Source organism: Amblyraja radiata, chromosome 15 (genome assembly GCF_010909765.2).
Source record: "Amblyraja radiata isolate CabotCenter1 chromosome 15, sAmbRad1.1.pri, whole genome shotgun sequence".
NCBI classification, from domain to species: Eukaryota; Metazoa; Chordata; class Chondrichthyes; order Rajiformes; family Rajidae; genus Amblyraja; species Amblyraja radiata.
Genome location: NC_045970.1, coordinates 19,264,034 through 19,289,052, shown reverse-complemented (window position 1 = coordinate 19,289,052; position 25,019 = coordinate 19,264,034). Strand labels below are relative to the sequence as shown.

General features: G+C 41.5%; 1 protein-coding gene across 1 annotated transcript in view; it reads right to left on the bottom strand.

Annotated features, from left to right (window-relative positions):
• Positions 1–3,487: 3,487 nt before the first annotated feature.
• Positions 3,488–25,019, bottom strand: part of c15h10orf90 (chromosome 15 C10orf90 homolog) — a 169,756-nt gene continuing 148,224 nt past the window's right edge. The window contains exons 7-10 of the mRNA XM_033033700.1: positions 23,978–24,182; positions 11,140–11,203; positions 4,579–4,678; positions 3,488–4,481 (exon numbers count right to left, since the gene is read on the bottom strand). Of these exons, the coding sequence (XP_032889591.1) occupies positions 4,449–4,481; positions 4,579–4,678; positions 11,140–11,203; positions 23,978–24,182 (402 nt within the window). The 3' untranslated portion in view covers positions 3,488–4,448. The remainder of the gene's footprint in view (positions 4,482–4,578; positions 4,679–11,139; positions 11,204–23,977; positions 24,183–25,019) is intronic.

Here is a 25,019-nt window from a genome sequence, read left to right as displayed (position 1 = left end):
CAGAGGGAGCATTCTCTGTGAAAAGGGGTGGGGATGGGATGATGTAAGAGGAAGTGGTGGGATCGCGATGGAGGTGGCGGAAATGTCGTAGAGTGATGTGCTGGATGTGAAGGCTGGTGAGATCCAGGGGAACTCTATCCTTTTCTGTCTATGGGGGAGGCAGAGCAGAGACAGAACTACGCGACACAGAGGGATCAATCTAAGACAACAGGACAGAAAACATGTTTACTAATGATGACCTTTGACCAACCCTCTGTCCGTCAAAGTCCCAGCCTCTCCTTTATCCATCTATCACCTGATTTGTTGGGCTTTGTCATTGCCAGCTTTCTCTGCCCTCCCCCACCCTGCTAACCGCCACAATCAGTCTGAAGATGGTTCCAATCAGAAATGCCAACTATTTATAAGTAGGTACACATAATTGCTGGGGAAACTCAGCGGGTGCAGCAGCATCTATGGAGCGAAGGAAATAGGCGACGTTTCGGGCCGAAACCCTTCTTCAGACCAACTATTTATGTTCTCCAGAGTTGCTGCATAACCTCCTGAATGACTCCAGCATTTTGTGTCTCTCTTTGTAAACTAGCATCTGCAGTTGCTTGCATCAACATAAATGTATGTATTTTGCCCTTTGCTCCAAAGATGTGAAACTGAAACAACTTTATGAGTGTGCAAAAATCCCATGAATCACAATGACCAAGAGGGTTCATTTGCTCCATTCTTTTGCAGTCAGCAATGCATTGACAACACACTCCACTCAGTTGATCTTGTGCAGCCTGCCCAGCAGGAGCTTGTCAAAAATAGATGTAATGGACCTCCACAGGTAAAGTGCGAAGGTGAACAGTACACTGGGAGATATGACATAGACAGATTCTTGATTAGTACGGGTGCCAGGGGTAATGGGGAGAAGGCAAGAGAATAGGGTTGAGCGGGAGAGATAGATCAGCCATGATTGAAAGGCTGAGTAGAATTGATGGGCCGAATGGTCCAATTCTGCTCCTATCACATAAACTTATAGCAAAAGCTTCTGTTCCAACCTCATGGAAAAAAAACCTGTGGTGAGGAAGTCAAGAATCAGGGTGAGCTTGACATCCATGTAAAGACGACTCCGTATATAGGAGTGTGATGATTATCTAGGAATCACTGAACCTGGAAAGACATTGTTCATCAAAGAGGCATAGACAGGATGCGGTGTTGTTTAAGGTCCTGTCAGAATAGCCTTGAGGTGAGCCAGCATTTGCCATTTGACCTGATGACCTCAGCTAATCATTATCATGGAGATGCATCTGGTAATACATTGCTCCCAGTGGTGTCAATGCTAAATCCCTCATGGACTGAGTCTCTCAGCAGCTTAACACTGAGTAAAGAGTCACTGTCAGTTGTAGCACGTTCTGGAGACTTTGGAAGCTGTTTGGGCAGCCCACAGTGAGCTCTGTAGGTACCAGAATAAGTCCCAAACAAAGCAATAAAGAGCACATTTTTGCTACTATTTGAACAGTGAGCATTCAACAAAGGTTATAGTTTAGTTTAATTTAGTTTAGTTTAGAGGTACAGCGTGGAATCAGGCGATTGGGTCCTCCAAGTCCGTGCCGACCAATGGTCACGATGTACATGACACACTAGGGACAAATGTAGAGGCTGATTAACCTAGACACCCGCATGTCTGGAATGCCGGAGAGATTAAAATACTTTAAGTATTTTCAAACCAATAATCCTTCCGATTTTTAGTTACCTACTTCATTGCCTGAGGAACCCAGCCATTTACTTCCCATTAAAATAACCAGGAAAATACCCCTGCTACCTCCCAGAATCGAGGCAGAATTCCCTGATAATTTCATATCCTATTGTTGAGCAATCAGCCAAAGTATCTGCTTCCTTTGTGACCTCCTCAGGGTGATCAACATTTGAGTACAGTCTGCGGCCTGATGGCAAGTCAATGATTGAAACATTCCCATTTGGGGGTTTACGTACACATGTAGGAAAATGTTCCTGCAATTTTTGCAGGGTATAATGAGAATAGCTAACAGGGAAATACATAGAGAAATGGGACTGATGAGAGTTCTCTGAGAGCTGTTATGATGGACTCAGTGGGATGAATGGCCTCCTTCTATGTTGGTATGAAATTGGTATATGAAATACAAACCATTTTGCAGATCATAGAACACGATAGCTGCACTAACCATGATGCCAATTTAAACTAATCCCATCTGTCTGCACATTGTCTCTACCCATCCATCCCCTGCCTGCCCATGGGCCTGTCTGATGCCACTTAGATGTTACGATCATATCTGTTTCCATCACCTGCCCTGGCAGTCCTTTCCAGGCACCTACCGCTCTCTGTGTAAAAAACACGTACCGCAAATCATCTTTAAATTTCCCCCTCTCACCTTACATTTATACCCTTTAGTATTTGACATTTTAACCCAGGGGAAAAAAGCTCTATCCACCCTATCTATGCCTCTCATAATTTTATGTATTTCTAGCAGATAACCTCACAGCCTCCAATGCTCCAGAGAAAACAATTCAAGTTTGTCTAACTTCTTATAACCAATACATTGTAATCCAGGCAATTCCTGCTGAAAATCTTTTGGACCCCCATCCAAAGCCTCCACATCCTTCCTGCAACATGGCCTGTATTCAGAACTGCATGCCATATTTCAAATGCGGCCTGACCAATGTTTTATGCAGTTGCAATATGATTCCCAACTTTTATACTCAATGCCCCAACCAATAAAAGCGAATTACTATGCCATACGCATTCTTTACCATCCTATTTACTTGCCACTGGCATAGAGCAATGGGCTTGAATCTAGTCAGAAAAACACCCTTCCACCACTGGCTGTCCTCTATTGCCAAGCAATTTTGAATCCGTTCAATCAAGTTTCCATGGGTCCCACGCGCCTTAATCATCTGGATCGCCTAACCTTTTCGGATTTTGGCAAATGCTTTAGCAAACATGCACTACCCCATCTTCATCAGTCATTTACTCATAAAGCTCAATCAAGCTTGCAACACATGACCTGCTTCACATTAAGCCATGCTTACTATCACAAATAAGTTCATACCTTTCCAGATGTGAGTAAATCTTATCCCTAAGAATCTTCTCCAACAATTTCCCTACCACTGATATAATACTCCCAGCCTAACAGTTCCTAGTTTGTCCCTATTCCCCTTCTTGAACAAAGCAACAGCGTTTCCTATTCCCCAGTCTTCTGGAACATTGCCTGTGGCTCTAGAGGACACATGGATCTAGCAATCTCATCTCGACCCCTCTCAAGAACCTGGGATAAATCCCATCAGACCCCAGGACAATAATGGACATTATTAAATAAGCCATGCAAGCGTCTGACAAATTCAGTTCAATCTTCATTTTATCATTTAGTACAATTATTTTAATTCATCTTTCAACAGCAGGAATAATATCGATATACTGTGACAAATGTTTCATTTGAAAAATATGGAAAACAAATACAATCTATTCATATTACGGGTGACTGATCTAAACACAAGAAACAAACATAAATTGGAAATTCCTCAAGATTTATTCTTATTTAGTATTATTAATAAAATGTAACAATTTGTCCTGATAATGGACAACCTTTGAATTCAATACATTCAAATAGATAACTAAATTGGTCATTCATTTTGATTAGTTGTGCAGTTTTAAACTACCTAGTCATATACTGCGGGCAGTTTAAAATTGCATATCATGCATACTAAATTTGAACATCCTTTATAGTTTGTTTTAGTAATTTCCATTTAAAATATAATTATTAATAATTATTGCACCATATCATTACAAAATGAGTTTAAAAAATAGCAGCACTGCCTTAACACGTGAACTCAAATACACACAATTTAAAAATAGTTTGTCTTTATAGCAATGCTGCGTGTAGTTATTCAAAAAGTAAGTATGACAAAACCAAAAGATTTGGAAGGATTAGTATGTAAAACTCATATAATTCCTCTATTTTATAATGATTTTGTTCTGACCTATTTACGATTAAAAGCTTAAATAAATCCCTAACACTGTAATTTAATGGGCTAAAATGGTAATTGTTGCCCTATCCTCTCACAATGTCCACACACTCATCTGTTTGTACAGTTGTTTGTTCGAGATGCCACAAAGATTCTAGACGTCCATATTTTGCTCAATATGCAAACTTGCCATAAAAGTGAATCCTCTCCTCCTGCAGGCAATACACAATGATATTCCTGAGCTGCTAAATACGCATTGTTCCTGATGGAATTGTAATTATGTCTAATACGTCAATGGACCTAGGTGCAAGTTCTTCTCAATAATAATGAACAAATACCTGTCAAAACATGAAACAATGCAAATTCATGAAAAGTTAAATGGTTTCAGACATTAACAGTTTATTAATTGCAGTAGCTAATTACACCATTTCTCTGGTAGCCTCAGTAAAGTTCTTCATGATGCTTCCTGAAAATTGTTATTGTTTCTGTCGTACCTGGTCAAGCAATTTCTGGGAAGAATGAGGGAAAAAAATATCAACACCACTAAAAAAATTAGACCATGAATATTTAAATGGATGTTGGTAAGTAATTCTCTCTTGGTTGTACCTTTTTATAAACCATAGCTCGTAATCGGTTTGTTTGAGAAACAACTTTCTTTTTCTCTTCCTCCTTTTTCATTTTAACCTCTGGCAGCTTGTTATAAATTCTGTCATAGAATTTTGAAATGAAAGCATTCATTAGAAGTTATCAATCTTTATGCATTGTATATTGTGTAAAAAAAACTATATGAGTTGTACAGGCAGAAATTACATGTCACTGGGAAATGAGAGCAAGTAAATTGACTAAGTCATAGCAGCAATTGATTTATAATACGATACAATTCAATTTCATTTGATTGTAAGAGTGCCCTTAATAAACCTCAGTTTATTGAGGTCACGATCATAATTTACATTTTCTTCACTCCAGTATTTAACTTTTTTTTAAAATATAATATGCTTTTGATTCTACTATGATACATTTGCCCTGCTTCTCTTCTGAGACAACCTTAAAACACACTTCTGCTTTGTATGTACGTCTATCAACACTGATTCAACACTCATCTTCCAGTTTTGTGAGTGGAGGGAGTACGCAGCATGAAGTTGGCGCGAGTACCGGGCCCTTTACTGACTTGTGGGTCCAGGAGCTCTGCCACTCCCTGGCCTGTGAATTCCTGCTTATTTACCCCCCAATGACGTGTTTCTCTCTTTACCTTGGGTTAAACTTTATCCTCCCTCACTCAGTTATTGTGGACAATTGCTAATAACGGACAACATTCCCCTCTAGCGAGGGATATATACGCACACACACACAGCCCAAACTGTTCCCCTCATCTGATAAATTGCTTGTTTTCAGATTATTGATAAAAAAGAATTGCATCTTAATTTTGGATTTGTATATTTGTATGCCCACTCCTGCTATGTATTAGCTGCATTCACAGACTTTACATAACAATTGTAATTGATATTATGTGACTTTATGTAATTAAAAATCTTCCTTGTTCTGCATTGACATGATCATGCTCTAACAATAGGTTCATATGTACATTTAAACCTTGGTAGTATTTAAAACAAAACATATCACTGTGCCGACACTCCAGGTATAACAGCAACGTTGAAGTTAGAAATATAAGACTCATTGGGGAGGGTTTGAGGACATGGTGGCCAGTGATAGCTTTTCAGGGGTCAGGGGTTGAGGGTGGTGGTGTTGCTGTGGTGTTTGTTGATGGCTTTGCATTAAATGATTTTGGCCTAGCTCTTTGGCCAACAATATTGACCTATAACATGAGGTGATTCTAAGCTCCACTTACGAAAGTCTGGGTGAACGTGACAGGCACTGAAGAAATGTCTATAATTGTCTTAACAAACCTTACTGGAGCACTAGTATGCGTGTTGTGGGCTGGATCGGACTGGTTTCCAGAGGGCTAGTATGGACATTGTGGACTGAATGGATTCTTGGGCTGGCGGCTTAGTCATTCAAGCCTGTTGTGCTGGCAGTTCACTCACTCACGGCTGGTGGGCTGGCAGTTGACTCATGGCTATTCCTTGAAATTCAATTTCAAGCAGGGCGCAAGGCCACCAAATTCAATTGCAGTTTCATACCACTTCAAGCAGGGTGCAAGGCCACTAAAGACTGCGAGTCGTGATCTCTCTCTCCTCCATCTTGCAGAGACTGAGCCACGCCCACTCTTCTGGGTTTTATAGTCCCTCCCCCCTCCCACCAGAAGGGGCGTGGCTTCATGGTGTGATTGACAGGAGAGAGAAGCTCAACATTTTTTAAACTAATAACTTTTATTTTTCATCGATGGGAAAAATCCTTGGCAGCTGATGAGCGGAGGGGGACTGAGTAGGATGGCCAATAATCACAACCGTACGTGGTAATGTATTTATTCTAAAATCAATATAAAGCGCAAACAGGAAGTGGTCAAGATTAAACTTTTAATTATATCGAAGGCAAGGCAACTTTAATTAGGCAAGGCAACTTTAATTAGGCAAGGCAACTTTAATTAGGCAACACAGCTTTAGCATTTCCAAACCAAAGGTAACACAGCTTTAGCATTTCCAAACCAAAGGCAGCACAGCTTTAGCATTTCCAAGCCAAAGGCAACACAGCTTTAGCATTTCCAAACCAAAGGCAACACAGCTTTAGCATTTCCAAACCAAAGGCAACACAGCTTTAGCATTTCCAAACCAAAGGCAACACAGCTTTAGCATTTCCAAACTATATTTTCAAACCACATTAAGGGCACTGACATGTCAGTAAAACCACTCACAGTTTAGTAGACATGTGTTCAGTGTCATTCACAGCTCAGACTGAGAGACGTGACCCAATCGCTCCCCCATCTTGCAGAGACTGACTGAGGCACTCAACACTTCCGGGTTTTATAGTCCCGCCGGAAGGGGCGTGGCCTTCAGGAGAGAGAATCTCAATATTTTTAAACACTAATAACTCTTTTATTTTTCATCGATGGGAAAAATCCTCTTGTCCTGCGCAGTGGAGGGGGACTCTGAGAAAGATGGCCAAAAATCACAGCTGTAAGCAGCAGCGTTTTTTCTAAAATCAATATACAGAACAACAGGAAGTGGTCAAGATCAGACTTTTAGTAACATAGATACAGAACATTGAGGATGCCACATCAGGAGTACCGTGCAGGCAACCCCAGCATTGCAGCCGTTTGGGTTGGGGAAATTTGCTCTGACAGAATATACGAATCATCATCCAAAATCTGAGACATGGAATGACATTTGCTCTCACAAAATTTATGAAAGAAAACAAATATATATTTTTTTTTAACAACACGCAATGTAAAACTGTGACATGACCCATTTACAAGGAATACAACCTCCAACACCATCTCCTCTCCCCCGGACCCCATAATCTGCTTATTCAAGGAAAGATGTTAATGATTCAGGAATTTCCTAGACTAATACTGAGATTGGGGGGGGGGCGGGGGTTATCTCAGGAGGAATTTATGATAGACTGGGCTTGTATCTGGTGCAGTTTACAAGACCGAGAAAGAATAATTGAAACATAAAAAACCTGAGGGGGTTTGACATGGTGGACATGCAGATTATGTTTTCTGATGTGAATGAATATCCAGAACCGTTTAAAAACAAAGGGAACTGTTTTATCTGAAACATCAATGAGGTGAATCTTTCATCTGCGTTGGGTCTTTGGAACTCTTATTCCATGGGTAATGGAAGCAAAATCTTCGAACATTTTTGAGGTAGAAGTAGATAAATACTTGACAAGCAGTGATGTGCAAGGTTACCACTGGTTGATGGAATGTGGAGTTGCTGTTAAAATGACTGCACTGCACAGTTGTCTAAATAACTGCTTAGGCATGTGAAAGTGAGAAATGAAATAGTAAGGCTCTTTAGAAGATTGGATTGAAAAACCTTAACATAGACTTAGAATTTTTAGGAAGCATTACATATGGTAAATAAGTTTTCGAGGCGTTCCTCAATTTTACATGATTGCCTCAGGTTTTAGATGCAGGACTTTGAAACAACAAATTTAAGGATATCAAATAGAAAGTCAAATTCAGCTATACGTCTTGACTTTTTACTGTTGACATTGATGTAGTGTCTCACTGATGCCATGCAATTTAAATAGTTATATCCAAGAGTATGCATTTCACTACAGGAATATTAATTGCTGAAGCGTGCCAAGGTTCTGAGAAGCAGGGATCTCCACCCTGCCTCCATAATTATTTCCAGTATTTACACCATACAGATGAACAATGCTCACAATAGAAATTGTAACACAACATTAATACAGCATACAGCATGGAATCAGGCCCTTTGGCCCAATTTTCCCATGCCAACCAAGATGCCCAATCTATAGATGTCCTACCTGCTTGTGTTTGACCCATATCCCGCTAAACCTTTGCTATTCGTGTACCTGTCCAAATGTCTTTTAAATGTTTAGAAAATAACTGCAGATGCTGGTTTATACTGAAGATAGACACAAAGTGCTGGTGTAACCTAACGGGTCATGCAGCCTCTCCGGAGAAAAAGGATAGGTGATGTTTCGGGTCAAGACCCTTCAGACTGAAGAAGGATCCTGACACGAAAGGTCACACATCCTTTTTCCTCCAAAGTTGCTGCCTGACCCACTAAGTTATTCCAGCATTTTGTGTCTTTTCAGTGTTGTTTTTGTGCCTGCCTCGACTACTTCCATTGACAGCACATTCCATATACCTAACACCTTCCGTCTGAAAAAGCTGCCACATGTTTCTGTTAAATCTATCCCTCTAAATCTGTCCTCTGGTTCTTGATTCCCCTACTCTGGGTAATAGACCCTATCTATTCCCCTCATGATCTTATAAACCTCTGTAATAGGACCCATCAGCCTCCTGCTCCCAAGGAATAAAATCCTTGCCTGCCCAGCCTCTCCCTATAGCTCAAGCCATGGCAACATCCTGGTAAATCTTCTCTGCACTCTTTTCAGTTGAACAACATCTTTCCTATAGCAGGGTAACCAAAACTGAACACAATACTCTAAACGCGGCCTCACCAACATATTTTGTACAACTGCAACAAAACATTCCAAGTTCTATATTCAATAGACTGACTAATGAAGGTCAATGTTCCAAAAGCCTTCTTGACCACCCTATCCACCTATGATGCCTCTTTCAAAGAGCTATGTACCCGCACTCCTAGATCTCTCTACTCTACAATATTCCCATGGGTTCTGCCAATACAATGATATACTAGTCCATCATTAACTATTTCAGCTAAATAGCTTTGGCTGAACAAATTATAACTCCCACCGTGATCAGTCTTGCCATTGTTCAACTTCTCAGAACAACATATCACTGGAAACTGAACAGAAAAGTAGACCAAACATTTTTTCTGACATTCTGAAGGATAAATTTCAGACACACTAAGCTTTGCTTATTCAGTCCACTGGCTTGAACAGCTTTAGACTATACAAAATACAATACTGGTTTATAGGATTTTGCTAAGAGGATCACAAATTACTATTACTGAAGACATCAGCTATATCAGGAATTCCATTATAAGAAAGGGAACTGATATCACATCTGGAGCATACTAATCGGATACAAATGAGATGCAAGGATTTATAGACAACTCTTGTTCTTTATCGTCCCTTCGTATGAGCAAGTCCCCATTAGGAAGAACAACCAGTATATTAACCTGATACTGAATCTAGCTCAGATTTATGCATTTTAAAAAGAATGAAACAAGGTTGTAAAAGCAAGTAGGAATATTTTAGAGTTGAAGCCTATTTCAACACTGCCATAAAATAGGAATAAGCAACTAATACCGACTGCCCTGCCAATCTAATGATCCACACCTGTGCTGTGTTTGATTAGGCGAACAATCTGAATACAAAAATACAGGCAATTTCAGGTTAGTTTTTAGCCATGTATATGTTTTTAGCCATGTACAAGCCAGAACTTGTGAGGGTTACCAAATTAAATTGTGCATATTGTGTACAATATCATGAGAGGAAGAGATTGGGTAGACACACAGAGTCTCTTGCCCAGAGGAGGTAAATAAAGAACCAGAGGGCATAGAGATTACGGTGAGGGGGAAATAATTTAATAGAAACCTGAGGAATACCTTTTTCACACAAAAGATGGTGGATGTATGAAGGGTGTGTGTGTGTGAGTGTGCGCATGTGCGCGCAGTCACCAAAAAATTGTGTCCCCCCTGTCCCCTCCATATTTTGATAGCGAGTTCCGTTCCTGCGTAACGCTATCGGCAGGTACTCGGGAAACATGGTTAGCTCGATTTTTTAACATGTTGAAAAATGTCCACGAGAGTCTCGAGTACCTACGAGCGGCTATTACCGTAATTCTCTGAGTTCGAATCAGGGGAAACTCGGTAGAATTTTTGAATTAGCTCATACAGTGGGACAGCCCCTTAAAGCTTCTCACTCTTATCATCAACTGTTACAACCTTTCTGTCACATTTTGGCATGGAATATAGCAGATAGAAAAGAAACAGATAATATTTTATGCCAATTAAGCTTACAGATAAAATGATAAAGTACGAGGACAACATTTTAAAAGAACACATGGTTTAAAATATGTAAATGAATTTCCAACCAAATGAGACATGCACTGTCTCATGCATTGTGTAAGTTGTTCCTAATTTTTTAACAAAAATTTCAAGATATAAATAAATTCTCCAAAAGATTAGATTGCCGTGCATGTGGTGGATTTGATTAAAGACAAGACTCAAAATAAGACAATTTATTACATTAATTTTTTATAGGCAAAAGCCAAACCCTTGGAGCTAATTTATGTGAACAGCATCTTCAGAGTTTTGTTCATATGATTTGTTGATTTGCGATCTGGGAGTATAGATGAGTGGGCATAAGCGGATTAACCATCATGCGGTTTCTGGCAACTGATTTTATTATGTGAATCATGGACTTCAGTCACTAAAATGAATGGCTCCACAATCAGATATGTACAGATTTATTGTTGAGTTTCCAACTCACCATATCGCAGCTCTATTGAACAAAACCCTTTGTCAGGAATAATTCCCTGTCAAGACCTAACTATTCTTAAACAGGATGGATAGCTATAACAGATAAATTGTGCTCTAGTTGTCTTTACGAATTTAAAACCTTTTAAGAATGATTTCAAATTACCTTTTGGACCTCATCTGCATTTCCTTCTCTGGAATAATCCTTCCCTTGGGTTTGTGTAGATTATCTAAAAATGGAGAGATGGATGTTTGACAAAAATGCCACGTTTAATCAAATTTTGCACAAACATACAATTTGAACAATTTCTGTCCAACGATTATTTAAGACCTAAGAGTATTTTTTGTCACTTAACAACAAATTCTTCTTAAGTCATCTGAAAATGTCAAAAAGTACCACGCAAACAAGTAGGATGGAAGAGTCTTTTAAAGTCTGGAAAGGAATGAAAAAGGCATTGATCTCGAGCAAGGGAATGCGATTGATGTATAATAGATGGCCATCAATGATGAAGTGAAGCTTGGAGCGTGATGCACAGGAGATGAAAGAAAGCGGATGTCTATATATATAATAGGGCTGTAGGACTGACAGAAGCCGCATAAGTAGATTTAAATAGTCTCATAAAAAGGAATTTATTAAGAAGATGAATTTTTTGGATCATATCTTTGATAGGCAATGCCATTTTGTGAGCAGCATCTTACTGAATAAGCACTAACTGTTCCACTGATGTCCTGGTGAGAATCGTTTAGTCAGTATCTTTGGTTTAAACCAGAATCTGCAGTTCCTTCCTCCACAGAACCCTAACCCTGGTGAAGAGCAGAGATGGAAAATGGAGTCATGTGGTGACTATGAAGGCCTCAGAAGCAGAATCTGAAACATGAAACATTTGTTGGTCATCACGGAAGACATTGTCTGCCTATCAGAGTAGGATTAAGGATAGATAGACAATCTGTCATTGTGAAGAAAACAAATAAAGATTAAAATGTTGGATCAATGAATGTATATCCTAATGATTAATTTTCACAATTACAGTCTTCTGTGTAAACTGCTTACGTCTGCATGAAAACAAATAGTTTTAGACTTTAGAGTTTAGTGTAAAAGAAAATTAAAATGAAGACTACAAATAGATTCTAAAAAAATTCAAACAGCAATACGATAAGAAAGTTGGCAAAGTTGTTATCATATTTAAGTGAATTAATTGACCAGTGAAGCAGTAAATTATTTTACAACAACCAATTTTGAGATGCTGCTATCCTCTCTCCAATTTAGAAATGGGAGCAAAATCTCAATCTGCAACTGTGTCAGCACTAATTAATTATTAACCAGATATCCCGTGATTGCACTTCACTGTCTTAGAGTTTATTGAACACTAAATCTTCCATGTACTCTCGCTGGTAATACTTCTCCTAATCAAAATGCAGTAGGCATCGAAAAGCTTAATTATATTTTGAAATTCTACAGCTTATAAATTTATTGGGATCTGGAAAGGTGAAGGGAACAGTTGCTGTGTGGCAGGTCAATAGTGTTCTTCTTGTGAGCATGTTGCTTGGAAATTCAGTAGCACTGAAGGCCCACACCTTCTGGAGCTACTGAACAGTCTTCACACGATGCAAGACCTTTACCAGCCTCCAGAAAATGGCAGAGGAATGGGACATGCATTGTTCAAGGTCATCAGCGATCAGGAGGGGCCAGTGGTTGAATTGCTGGATGTGATTGGCAGTTGGATGTCAGGACCAAAGATCTTTGACCAAAGACCAAAGACTGCACAAGCATATTCCGCTTGGGCAGTCTGCACCCCAGCGCTTGAACATTGACTTCTCCAATTTCCGGTAGCCCTTGCTGTCTCCTCCCCTTCCCAGCTCTCCCTCAGCCCTCTGGCTCCCCCTCTTCCTTTCTTCTTCCCCCCACCCTGCATCAGTCCGAAGAAGGGTTTTGGGCCGAAACGTTGCCTATTTCCTTCGCTCCATAGATGCTGCCGCACCAGCTGAGTTTCTCCAGCACTTTTGTCTACCAAAGATCTTTGGCCAGGACAGCTTGCAATTGTCACTTGCGGGTATTCATGGTCATGTGGGACAGCAGTTCAATGGGTAGAGTGAGAACTGGTCAAACTTGTCCAAATTGAGGTGCTACCATATAGCCTTAGGGAGAAGGTACACAAAAAAGCTGGAGAAACTCAGCGGGTGCAGCAGCATCTATGGAGCGAAGGAAATACGCAACGTTTCGGGCCGAAACCCTTTCTTCAGACTGATGGGGGGTGGGGGGAGGCGGGGAGAAGAAAGAAAAAGGAGGAGGAGGAGCCCGAGGGCTGAGGGAGAGCTAAGAAGTGGAGGAGACAGCAAGGGCTAACAGAATTGTGAGAATTCAATGTTCATGCTACCAGGATGCAGACTCCCCAAGCGGAATATGAGGTGCTGTTCCTCCAATTACCGGTGTTGCTCACTGTGGCCGTGGAGGAGGCCCAGGACAGAGAGGTCGGATACGGAATGGGAGGGGGAGTTGAAGTGCTGAGCCACCGGGAGGTCAGCTTGGTTAATGCGGACCGAGCGGAGGTGTTTGGCGAAACGATCGCCAAGCCTACGCTTGGTCTCAGGGAGAGATGGATGGATGAATTACTTCAAGGTAAACAAAGACATGTCCCAGAGTTAGGCTGGGATTCATCTGCAAACTCTTCTTTCAGACACAGAGAATGTCTACTTCTGCATGCTGATGCCTTGTGCAGGTCACACATGCACATTTTGAAGTTATGGAAATGATGCCTAGGCATATGCTGCACACTATTGGAACCCATTGCATATGCCTTGTACTTTGCAAATAAAATATGGCCCTACATTTTACAATCAACAAAAATAGTGTTTACAATAAAGGGGAGAAGGGAAAAGATTTAGTAAGAATCTGAGTAACCTTTTCACATAAAGGGTGGTGGGTGCATGGAACGAGGTGCCAGAGGAGGTAGTTGAGGCAGAGACTATCACAATGTTTGAGAAACATTTAGACAGGTACATGGATAGGAAAGGTTTAGAGAGATGTGGACCAAATGCAGGCTGGTGGGACTAGTGTAGATGGGACATGTTGGTCGGTGTGGGAAAGTTGGGCCGAAGGGCCGGTTTCCACATTGTAAGAGCTCCCGCAACGCGACTTCTCCAGCCCGTGTCACGGGGTTGGAACGACCCGGACCGGGACCGTACATCACCTGGCGCGGCTTCATGGCCGTGGGACTCACCATCGCCCGTGGGGGTTCCAACCTTGTACTTTCAGACCGGGAGCGGGGCCGTAAATCGCCCCGCGCGGCCTAAAATGGCCGTGGGACTTATCATCACCCGCCTGGGGCTTGGACATCGGGAGAGACATGGAGAACAGGGGAGAGAAAAGACTTTGCCTTCCATCACAGTGGGTTCACTGTGATGGATGTTTGTGTGAATTTAATTGTGTGTATGTCTGTAGGACATTGTCTTTGTTTGTATGGCTGTGTAAATGAAATTTCGTTTGAGTCTCACTGAGGCTCAAATGACAATAAATTTGTATTGTATTGTATTGTATTTGTATTAACAGGGGGTAGGTCTTTGCAATGGTTAATCAAAGAAGATAGATCCTCTGTGGTACCCTAAATTGCAGATTTCTCCTGTCATCATCATAGTGGTGTTGGTATTTGTCTTTATTTAACAAGATTCAGCTTTGAGTAATGAACATTTAGTTCAATTCTGGATGAAATCAGTCATCACATATTTTATACACAGAAGTTAAGATGCTAACCATAATACATGGTGTAATGTCAGCTGTGCAGGACTGCATCCACACTGTTAAAATGAATGGCAAGACATATGGTGACTTAAATGCATAACATTTAGCATATTAATTTTGAAACTTTGCTGGACCATTTACTGAAACTCACAGCCACAATCTGTGGTGATTGCACCGATTACACTATTGTTTATTTTAGTTTGAAGTGTGCTTTGGTATTTCTTTTTTAACATATGAAATGCTTGTTGAATTCAAAATGATGTTTGGATCATTTGTTCCCCAGGCAACAAGCCTACTACACCTGGTCTTACAAGGTGGTATCTCATGCAAGTACTGGCCAGAACTGTGTATGCTTAGCTGAGCGTTCATAAGGAATGTGAGAGGTATCGAGACCCAAAGCTCTTCTGCATCTTGGTTAATCTGCACATAATATTAGTAGCAAATATATTCACATATTTAATTGGTCTTTAGCAATAAAACAATCAGTGATGAAACATTGTCAGAAATTTATTGATTCATCTTCTTTCCAGATTTCTGAAATTATATAACAACTTCATAACAAATAGTGATACTGATTTGTTTCTTGCTTTGCAAATCTGTTAAGTGGGAATTAAAGTATCCAAATAGTTAGTGCTTAATTTTTTATTGATAAATTGACAATGTGCTAGTCGAAACAAGCTTGTCTATTTAGAAATTCTTAAACATCAATTTTTAGTCATGTAACTCATGTGTTTGTCTAACCTAACCCTGAACTTAAATTGTGTCGTTTTAGGAGCACATGATTCTATGTCCTTACCTCTCAACATAATGTAAATGGTCCTACAATGGGCACCAGCAGAGGGCAGTGATTGTGTTGGATCACAACGGTCAGGAAAAGGAACATTTGATCCTGAGAGTCTTTCAGGGATTGGGAATGAGGTGGGAAGATCACAGATCTCAATAAATGTTATCTAGGAGGAGGGCATTCAATAACTTTGTCAGAGTTTGTCAGATAAGGGAGGAGGTTGGAAGTGTCTGGAGATCAGAGTCATGATAGGAGTTTGCAAAGGAGATCAAGAACAGAAGTAATTAGGATTACCTACTTAATTATATACTTAAGTGATGTTTGAACTGGTATTCCTGAAGGTAATCAGCACTGATGATGGCTACCTCGTGGAAATCAAAATTGCAGCAAGGACAATAAGCTTGCATGCTTGGTTAGTCCACACTTGCACTCCATATTGGTTTAATCTCAAAATTATTTTAAAAAAGTAAATGGAGGCAATAAGAGGGCACTTCTATTGCTTTATAGAATTATATTAGAAACACTTGGTTACATGTATTTAGAAAGATGAAGCTGAGAAAGGAAAGACGAGGAATGCTGCCTGCTGTTGGGGAAGAAACAGTAAACGGCACATAAAAATAGTCATCCAGATATCTGGTATGGAATACAGAAGTCATAACACAGAGTACAATAAGAATGTGTGATTCATTACCACAGAGAGTACTTGAGGAAAATGTTATGGATGCAGTTGAAATGAAGCTAGATAAGTACATGAAACAAAAGGCAATATAGGATTTTGTGACAGAATTAAACCCCTGTCTCACGGTGCGAGTCCACCCACGAGTGATCCCGGGTGAAAGGAAAAAATCAAACTCGTGGGTGTCTACAAGATTCCAAGTTTATGTTCACGAGTTTAAACGAGTTCCCACATGTATGTCTAGGTTTGCCATTTACTTCTCATTTCTGCGATGTACCAAGTTCCTCTCCTAGAAACATAGAAACATAGAAATTAGGTGCAGGAGTAGGCCATTCGGCCCTTCGAGCCTGCACCGCCATTCAATATGATCATGGCTGATCATCCAACTCAGTATCCCGTACCTGCCTTCTCTCCATACCCTCTGATCCCCTTAGCCACAAGGGCCACATCTAACTCCCTCTTAAATATAGCCAATGAACTGGCCTCGACTACCCTCTGTGGCAGGGAGTTCCAGAGATTCACCACTCTCTGTGTGAAAAAGGTTCTTCTCATCTCGGTTTTAAAGGATTTCCCCCTTATCCTTAAGCTGTGACCTCTTGTCCTGGACTTCCCCAACATCGGGAGCAATCTTCCTGCATCTAGCCTGTCCAACCCCTTAAGAATTTTGTAAGTTACCAAGTTCCTGAGTTACCAAGTTCCTCTCCCGAGTTACTCTTGAGCCAACAATGACTACCGACGTGTGGAAAAATCATCACATGGTAAAAATGATGTCATGCAGTTTTTTTTTCCACTATAAAAAGACCCAGCCTGAAGAACGATCTCGACCCGAAACATCACCTATTTCTTTTCTCCAGAGATGCTGCCTGACCAGCTGAGTTAGTCCATCATTTTGTGTCTATCTTTGGTTTAAACTAGTATCTGCAATTCCTTCCTTCAAACTTTTAGAGCATTTTGTTTCAAGAAACAATCCTTCCAAAATTGCATTCAAAGGTCCATTTGAACTGCATTTGTTCAAGGTCTGGCATCAATCATTGAAAGGCATAGGCTGTTTTGTGTCGGGAGAAACTGCAGATGCTGGTTTACACCGAAGATAGACACAAAATGCTGGAGTAACTCAGCGGGACATGCAGCATTTCTGGAGAGAAGGAATGGGTGACGTTTCTGGTCGAGTCCCTTCTTCAGACTGAAATTTTTTTTCGACCTTTCTCTCCAGAGATGCTGCCGGCTTGGCTGAGTTACTCCAGCTTTTTGTGCCTAGTAAGATTGTTTTATTCCCTTAATTTATCTCTCATCAAAACGTTGGTAAACTTCTAACAAAAAGATTAGGTAAATTGAACATTAACGTTATTTTTTCCCCTGATAGCAAGGTCCGTAGACCAGAGGGATAGCAGTGTGTGTCTCTCTACTCACCCAGTATGTCCGTCAGAGCAGCCGTTCCACCGTCACGACTTAACTGTATAAAAAGCAGCGGCTCAAAACATTGCTGATTGGGCAGATCTGCCCGGAAACCATCCCTTTCACACCCCTTTCCCAGCCCTGGGAAACAAAGTTTTCAGAGCCCTACAGTCACCCCAGCCTGATACAGCTCCAGCACATGCCTGGCTGATGGCAAAGTCATAAGTCAGGATCAAACCCGGGCTCAGGCGCTGTGGGGCAGCAACTCTACCACTGTGCCGCCGCGCCACCTAACTTAGTGACATTGAGAAGCAAGAGATTGCAGGTGATGGAATCTCGAACAAATAAATAATAAAATGCTGGAAGACCTCCAACATTTTTGTGTTTGGCAATTTTTTTTATTTATTCATATATTGGGATCTGGCTGTTATTGACAAGGCCAATGTCCTTGACCGAATGGCTTGCTCGCCCATTTCAGAGTTGGTCACGTTACGGGCGACCAGGAGTTGCACGTGTATCACACCGGGCAAGGATGTCAGATTCCTGCACTCAGAAGCAAGAGAAACCAGATGTTTTTACAGTGATCTGTCATAGCTTTGTTGACACCATTACCAATAACAATTTACATCCCATCACCGCCCTGGTGGGATTTGAACTTGTCATTTGATTGTAACTGCGTGTCTCTGGAAGATATAAGAATATATCAGGTATAATTATGTTAACTGCCTTGGCACCGGTATCTCAAGTTGGGAATACTGGGAGGCTGGAAACCCAGTGATGGATGAGCCGCACTTCCCATTACCTGGGAAGACAAACGCTTTCATCCCATCCCAAAATGGCCCCTGTGCTCTAGCCGGTCGTGTATGGAAGCTGTGTGGGAAAGAACTGCAGAGGCCGGTTTACACTGAAGGTAGACACAAAAAGCCGGAGTAACTCAGGCAGCATCTCTGGAGAAAAGGAGTAGGAATAGGAATAGGAATAATTTATTGTCACATGTGACGTGGCACGGTGAAATTATTTGCTTGCATACACAATGTATACGAATAGCAGTCACCTACGGCGCTGACAAAGTTACAAAGCACGCCGCTCTTCCTATTTATTGTCTCCCACGTTTTGGGTCCAGACCCTTCTTCACACTACTGAAATTTCTGGGCCTATTTCCCCACTGTTCTTCATACTCCCTGTTTAGTTTTTAGTTTTACAGATACAGCGCGGAAACAGGCCCTTGTAATTTTCCTTTCTAAAGATGCAGTTTATTTTGGTGACTATTGCACACTACAGACCAGAAGCGCCTTCAATACCCAGATATACGAGATCCACACAAAATCTTTTTTTGCGGCAACAATTTATACTGCTCTCTGCATTATGAAGTCCTCGACTGTGAACCCCATGGGCAATCACTACCAAAGTGTCTGCCCACACAGTCAGTACACATCTCCTATACTTGTCTCCCATACTAACCCCCCCCCCCCAACCTCCCCCCACTCCCCTCCCCTCCACCCCACCTTTCCCTCCCAACTCCAGTCCTGTCCCGAACCCCTAGGAAACTGGAGCGAACGACAATCAATTGCCACGGATGCAAATAATCTCATACACAAGAAAGGGCAGATGCTGGTTGACAAAAAGTGAACACACAGTGCTGGAGTAATACAAAAACGCAGCAGAATTTTGGAAACGTCATCCCGTCACCCGTTCCTTCAATCCTTCTGTTCCGCTGAGTTAAAGAGTGCCCACGGTAGACTCACGAGTCACTACGGTAAACTCACGGGCTACTATGTTCTTACAACGAGTTTAAAAGTTTAAAATCTTTACTTCAAGAGTAAATTTGACTCGTGGAAATCTTTCATCATGTTGAAAGATTTTCACGAGTTAACAAGTTTCCCGAGTACCTGCCATTAGCGTTACGAGTTGCTAAGCTGCGTCCACGAGTTCCGACGTTCCCGCTATGTTAATGCTACGTGATTACCACGAGTTTGATTTGTTTTAAACTCGGGATCACTCATGGGTGGACTCGCACCGTGAGACAGGGCCATTAGACAAAGAAGAATGGGTAGAAGTTCAAGTGAAGCATATGCAGCAGCCTATACTGATTAGGTTAAATGACCTTGTCCAATACTTTATATTGTGGTAATTCTATGAAATGTCCATTGTGCAGCATGAGCATTGATAGTTTATGTTAGATTGCAATGAATGAGGTGTTGCAGTCAAAATGTGAAAGTATAAAGATTCCAATGTAACATGTTTCAACTTTGAAAAAATACAAAATGTGTGTGATCAATTTGTTTCCTACCTCTGTCAAAGCCTCGGGAAGATATGTTTGCATCTGGCAAGGCAAGATCGCTTTCTGAGATCCACATTGAATGCTAGAGTTCATTGTGCACATTGTGCTCTCCAGTGATGCACATTTGCTACTATTATAATTTGATGCCATCTCTTCCTTCTAACAAATGGCTTTCCCCCTCCCCCTCATGCAAATATGCAGGATACCTTAAAGTTCACCTCATTTTTTATCACTCTTTAACAGTAGAGAATGCAACGAATTTATAGGAAGGTCATCCATGGAAACAATAATGCGATTGATATTTCTTAATTTGTGAAATGCAAATGCCCAGAATGTGGCAATCCACAGTGACAGTGCAAGGACATATAATATTATATTGCATTGCACCAAACTGCATACATACTGTTGTAGGGGAAAGAAGAGTGAGGGATAATAAATAAATAGAGATATGGATTGTGCTAATGAGGTGACAGGGAACTGCAGACAAAGCCTCAAAGTAGAGACATGAGACAAAAACAAAAGCCACGTTTCAGGAACTTCATTGATTATGTTATAGTCTGCACCCATTGTTGTAACAGAAAATTGGATCTCCTGTCAACGAAGTTAGACTTGTGGATAATCATTTTATTCTGTAAGCAAGACTTAGTTTTACTGTTGCTCTAGTTTCTGTGTAATCTTGTCAACTAAGAATATAAAAACGGCGCCAAAGTCACACTTGGGAAGTCAGCTTTAGCTGCCTGGCCTCCCGGTAATGCACCAGTTTAAATATATCGCCTGTTACTTTCAACACCAACTCCATGTGGCCACTCTATTTTGTTCCAACACGAGCAGGAAGGATCATTGGTTTCTATTATCTGCTATCTGTCAGCAATACCTTCAGTAATTATTTATTGCAATTAGTTATTGGCTGCAACCTTCCCTCCATTGATGAACTGTACACTGCAAGAGCCAGGAAGTGAGTGAGCAAGATCATCTCTGACCCCTCTCACCCTGGCCACAAACTCTTTGAATCACTTCCCTCTAGAAGGCGACTCCTGTTTTTATGTCTGCCACAGCCAGTTGCTCTACTCAACAGCCAAAAATCTGTAGCCTCCCTTTGATCTGGTATTTTGTTGGTTCACATGCTTGATCAATGGTGTTTTATCATTAATGGTTTATTATTATTAATGTTTAGTGTTTTGTGTCATTCGTAACTGTATGTTACAGTTGACTGGAGTCTGTTTGCTACCCAGTCCACCTTCAATTCACAAGTGGACATCAAGTCATACACCTCAACAGTTATGGACTATATAAAATTCTGCACCGATAATGTCACTACCCACAAAGAAATAAAGACCTTCCCTAACCAGAAGCCGTGGATGAGCAGGGAGGTCAGACTCCTACTGAAGACTCGCGATGCCGCTTTCAGATCTGGCAACGCTGAGGGATACAGCTCATCCAGGGCCAATCTGAAAATGGGAATTAGGAATGCTAAACTCAATCACAAACGGCGGATTGAGGAGCACTTCCAAAACAACTCTGACCCCAGGCGCATGTGGCAAGGAATCAAATCCCTTGCCGATTACCAGAAAGTTAACACCCCTCCCCCAGACAACGCCACCCTTCCTGACGAGCTAAACCATTTCTATGCTCGCTTTGACCGAGATAACAAAACCCCAGCCATCAAAGTTGCTCCACCCCCGAATGAACAACCCCTCAGTCTCTCCACCTCTGCTGTACAAGATGCACTGAGCAAGGTGAATGAGCGCAAAGCTGCCAGCCCCGATGGCATCCCTGGCCGGGTGCTTAGGGCATGTGCTGGACAACTATCCCCAGTCTTTACTGACATTTTCAATCTCTCACTGGCCCAGGGTGTTGTCCCCACTTGCCTCAAGACATCAACCATTGTGCCAGTGCCCAAACAGTCAGCCACAGGGAGCCTCAACGATTTCCGCCCAGTGGCACTCACCCCTGTCATTGCTAAGTGCTTTGAGCGGCTGATCTTGGCTCACCTCAAAGTCAGCCTCCCCCCCACACTGGACCCCCATCAGTTTGCCTACCGGGCCAACAGGTGTACAGAGGACGCCATATCGGCGGCCCTACACTCTGCCCTGACCCACCTGGACAACAACAACTCCTACATCAGGTTGCTGTTCATTGATTTCAGCTCCGCTTTTAACACTGTCATCCCCGCCAGCTTGATCACCAAACTCAGCGGGCTTGGCATCTCCACCTCCCTCTGCAACTGGACACTGGATTTCCTCACCAACAGACCACAGTCTGTTAGGGTCAACAGCCTCACCTCCACCACTATAACACTGAACACCGGCGTGCCACAGGGCTGTGTGCTCAGCCCTCTCCTCTACTCCCTCTTCACCCACGACTGCATCCCTAAGTACGGATCCAACGCCATCATTAAGTTTGCTGACGACACCACGGTGGTAGGACTGATCAGTGACAACGATGAGTCAGCCTACAGAGAGGAGGTCCAGCACCTGACAACCTGGTGTGCCAATAATAACCTCGTCCTCAACTCCAAGAAGACGAAGGAACTTATTGTCGACTTCAGGAAGGTCAGAGGGGGCAGACATACCCCCATCCATATAAACGGGACTGAGGTGGAGCGCGTCTCCAGCTACAAATTCCTCGGGGTACACATCTCGGAGGATTTGTCCTGGTCCCTCAACACCTCCAAGCTGATCAAAAAGGCACAGCAGCGCCTTTACTTCCTGAGGAGGCTCAAGAAAGCCCACCTGTCCCCCCATATCCTGACCAACTTCTACCGGTGTACCATCGAGAGCATCCTGACCGCCTGCTTCACGGTATGGTACAGCAGCTGCACTGTTGCGGACAGGAAGGCACTACAACGGGTGGTGAAAACCGCGCAGCACATCATCGGTGCCCCGCTCCCTGCCATGGATGCTCTCCACCGAAAACGGTATCTGAAACGGGCTGGGAAGATCATTAAAGACCCCTCCCACCCCAACCATGGACTGTTTGCCCTCCTCCCATCAGGGAGGCGGTACAGGAGCCTCAGGTCTCGTACCAGTAGGATGAGGAACAGCTTCTACAATCATACCGTCGCATTGCTGAACTTGGAGTCCCGCCGATAGATTCCTCCGATCCCTCCGTCCCCATTGTTTAATTATTCTGTATTTTTTATTATTCTGTATCCTCTTTTTTTTTTAATTTCTATATTGCACTACTACGGACTGACGCAAAACTGCATTTCGTTGTACCCATACTCAGTATTTGTGCAATGACATTAAAGTTGAATTGAATTGAATTGAATTGAATGTCATATTGTTACTTGTGGGCGGAGCACCAAGGCAAATTCCATGTATGTGAATACTTGGCCAATAAATTTACTTACTTACTTACTTACTTACTTACTTACTTACTTACTTAATTACTTACTTACTGTCAAGTTAATTAAGCTTGAACTTGACAAAAACAAATTTCATTTGATTGGATGTGTCTGAAATAACATTCCCAAAATATTTCAAAGATTGGTGTCCTTGCTATTCTTCGCCTACCTCTTGAAGGCACCCGGACATAGGTCCAAAATTGAATAAATGATATGCAACAGAATGCTGCTGCTGCTACACATCTTCAGCAACCTGGGTTTAATCCTGACCTCTGAATGCACAGAGTTTGCATGTTCTCCTTGTGATTACATGGGTTTCCTCAAACCTCTTGGTGCTTTGGTGGGTTAATTAGTCACTAATGTGATTGGAAGGGAAGTAGTAAAATAAGGTGACAATTGATGGAAATGTGGTGAGAAAAGGGCATTGAGAAAATTGGTGGGAGAATGAGATTACTCTGAGGGCTTAAATGACCTCTTTACATGCTGGAAGGGAATATAATTATGGATGTCAGCTGTGTATTACTAGGCAGAGGTTAGTATACATTTTCCATCAAATTTAAATGTTCTAATTTAAATTCAGTGGTGCAGAAACTTTATGGAAGCATATTACCCTGCAGGAGAAAACCCAAAGGAGACTGAGAAAGTTTAAAAATCAAAAGCAAACCTCTCAGAATGAATTGATTTTTGCTCTTATGAGGAAAGTATTAAAATGAATCCAATTTCCACAAGATATTTTGCATTTTCTCTCCAATATAATAGTCAGGTTTGCAATGAGAAAAAACCTACCACTCAGAGGATGCGGTGTGGTGCACTGACGTTTTTTTAATGGATTAGGTAAAGGTATAGTTTGTACGCGAGGTCCCATTCTTTTCCTTTGTTGCAGTCTGCATTCATGCATCTGAACTCTCCTCTGCGTTGCCTTAATTTCAAGCTCTTGCAAACGCTTTTGTGATTGAAAGATAAAATCTGGCTTGTATAGTTTCAGTGCCTCCTAGTGCGGAAAGAAAATAGAATTACATTATGATTTGCATGTGATGCAGTATAGTACTGAAACGATGAAAACTTTCTACTGAAAACTTTCTACATCTGTTCCATATATAATAAGGGAAAATGAAGACAACTTAATCCACATAATAGTTCTGTAGAAGTCTGGATGCCTTAATTCAGATAAAAATAGACATAAAATGCTGGAGTAACTCAGCGGGACAGGCAGCATCTCTGGAGAGAAGGAATAGGTGACATTTCAGGTCGAGCCCCCTCTTCATGCAGATTAACTTGTGTTAGGATAAAATAATAGGGCAGAGGCACTCAAATTAAATAGTGAGAATAATTATTTCATTTAAATACCAATCCTATTTTTATACTTTATCATATATTTCTCTGTGCTGCTACTTGTACTTATTGCCAGCAGATTTTGGTAAACTGGATCATCGTTTCATATTATAAGTGAAATCAGGTATTCCTATTTGAAAAATGCATAAAATCTGCCCGATGATGTAATTTTCATTACATTAATAAATGATTTTCTCACCATAACATATTCTCAGAGCTATTTTCCTTTCATATATTTTTATGTTTTCCCATTTTATGACCATGAGACTCATTTGAAGCAGCCAACACTACAAGGCCCTCTTCAAAGAGCAATAATAATCAAATAAAAATAACATGCTAGGCAGGGGTGAAACATTTGGGGCTCTGTAATATTGCAATTTGCACATCATTTTAGTTACTTTCATAACTCGCCATGGTGCGATTATGAATTTAAATTGTTTTAAATTGCTTCACGAGTACTACAACAAATGCACCATCAGACACTACATTCTGGATA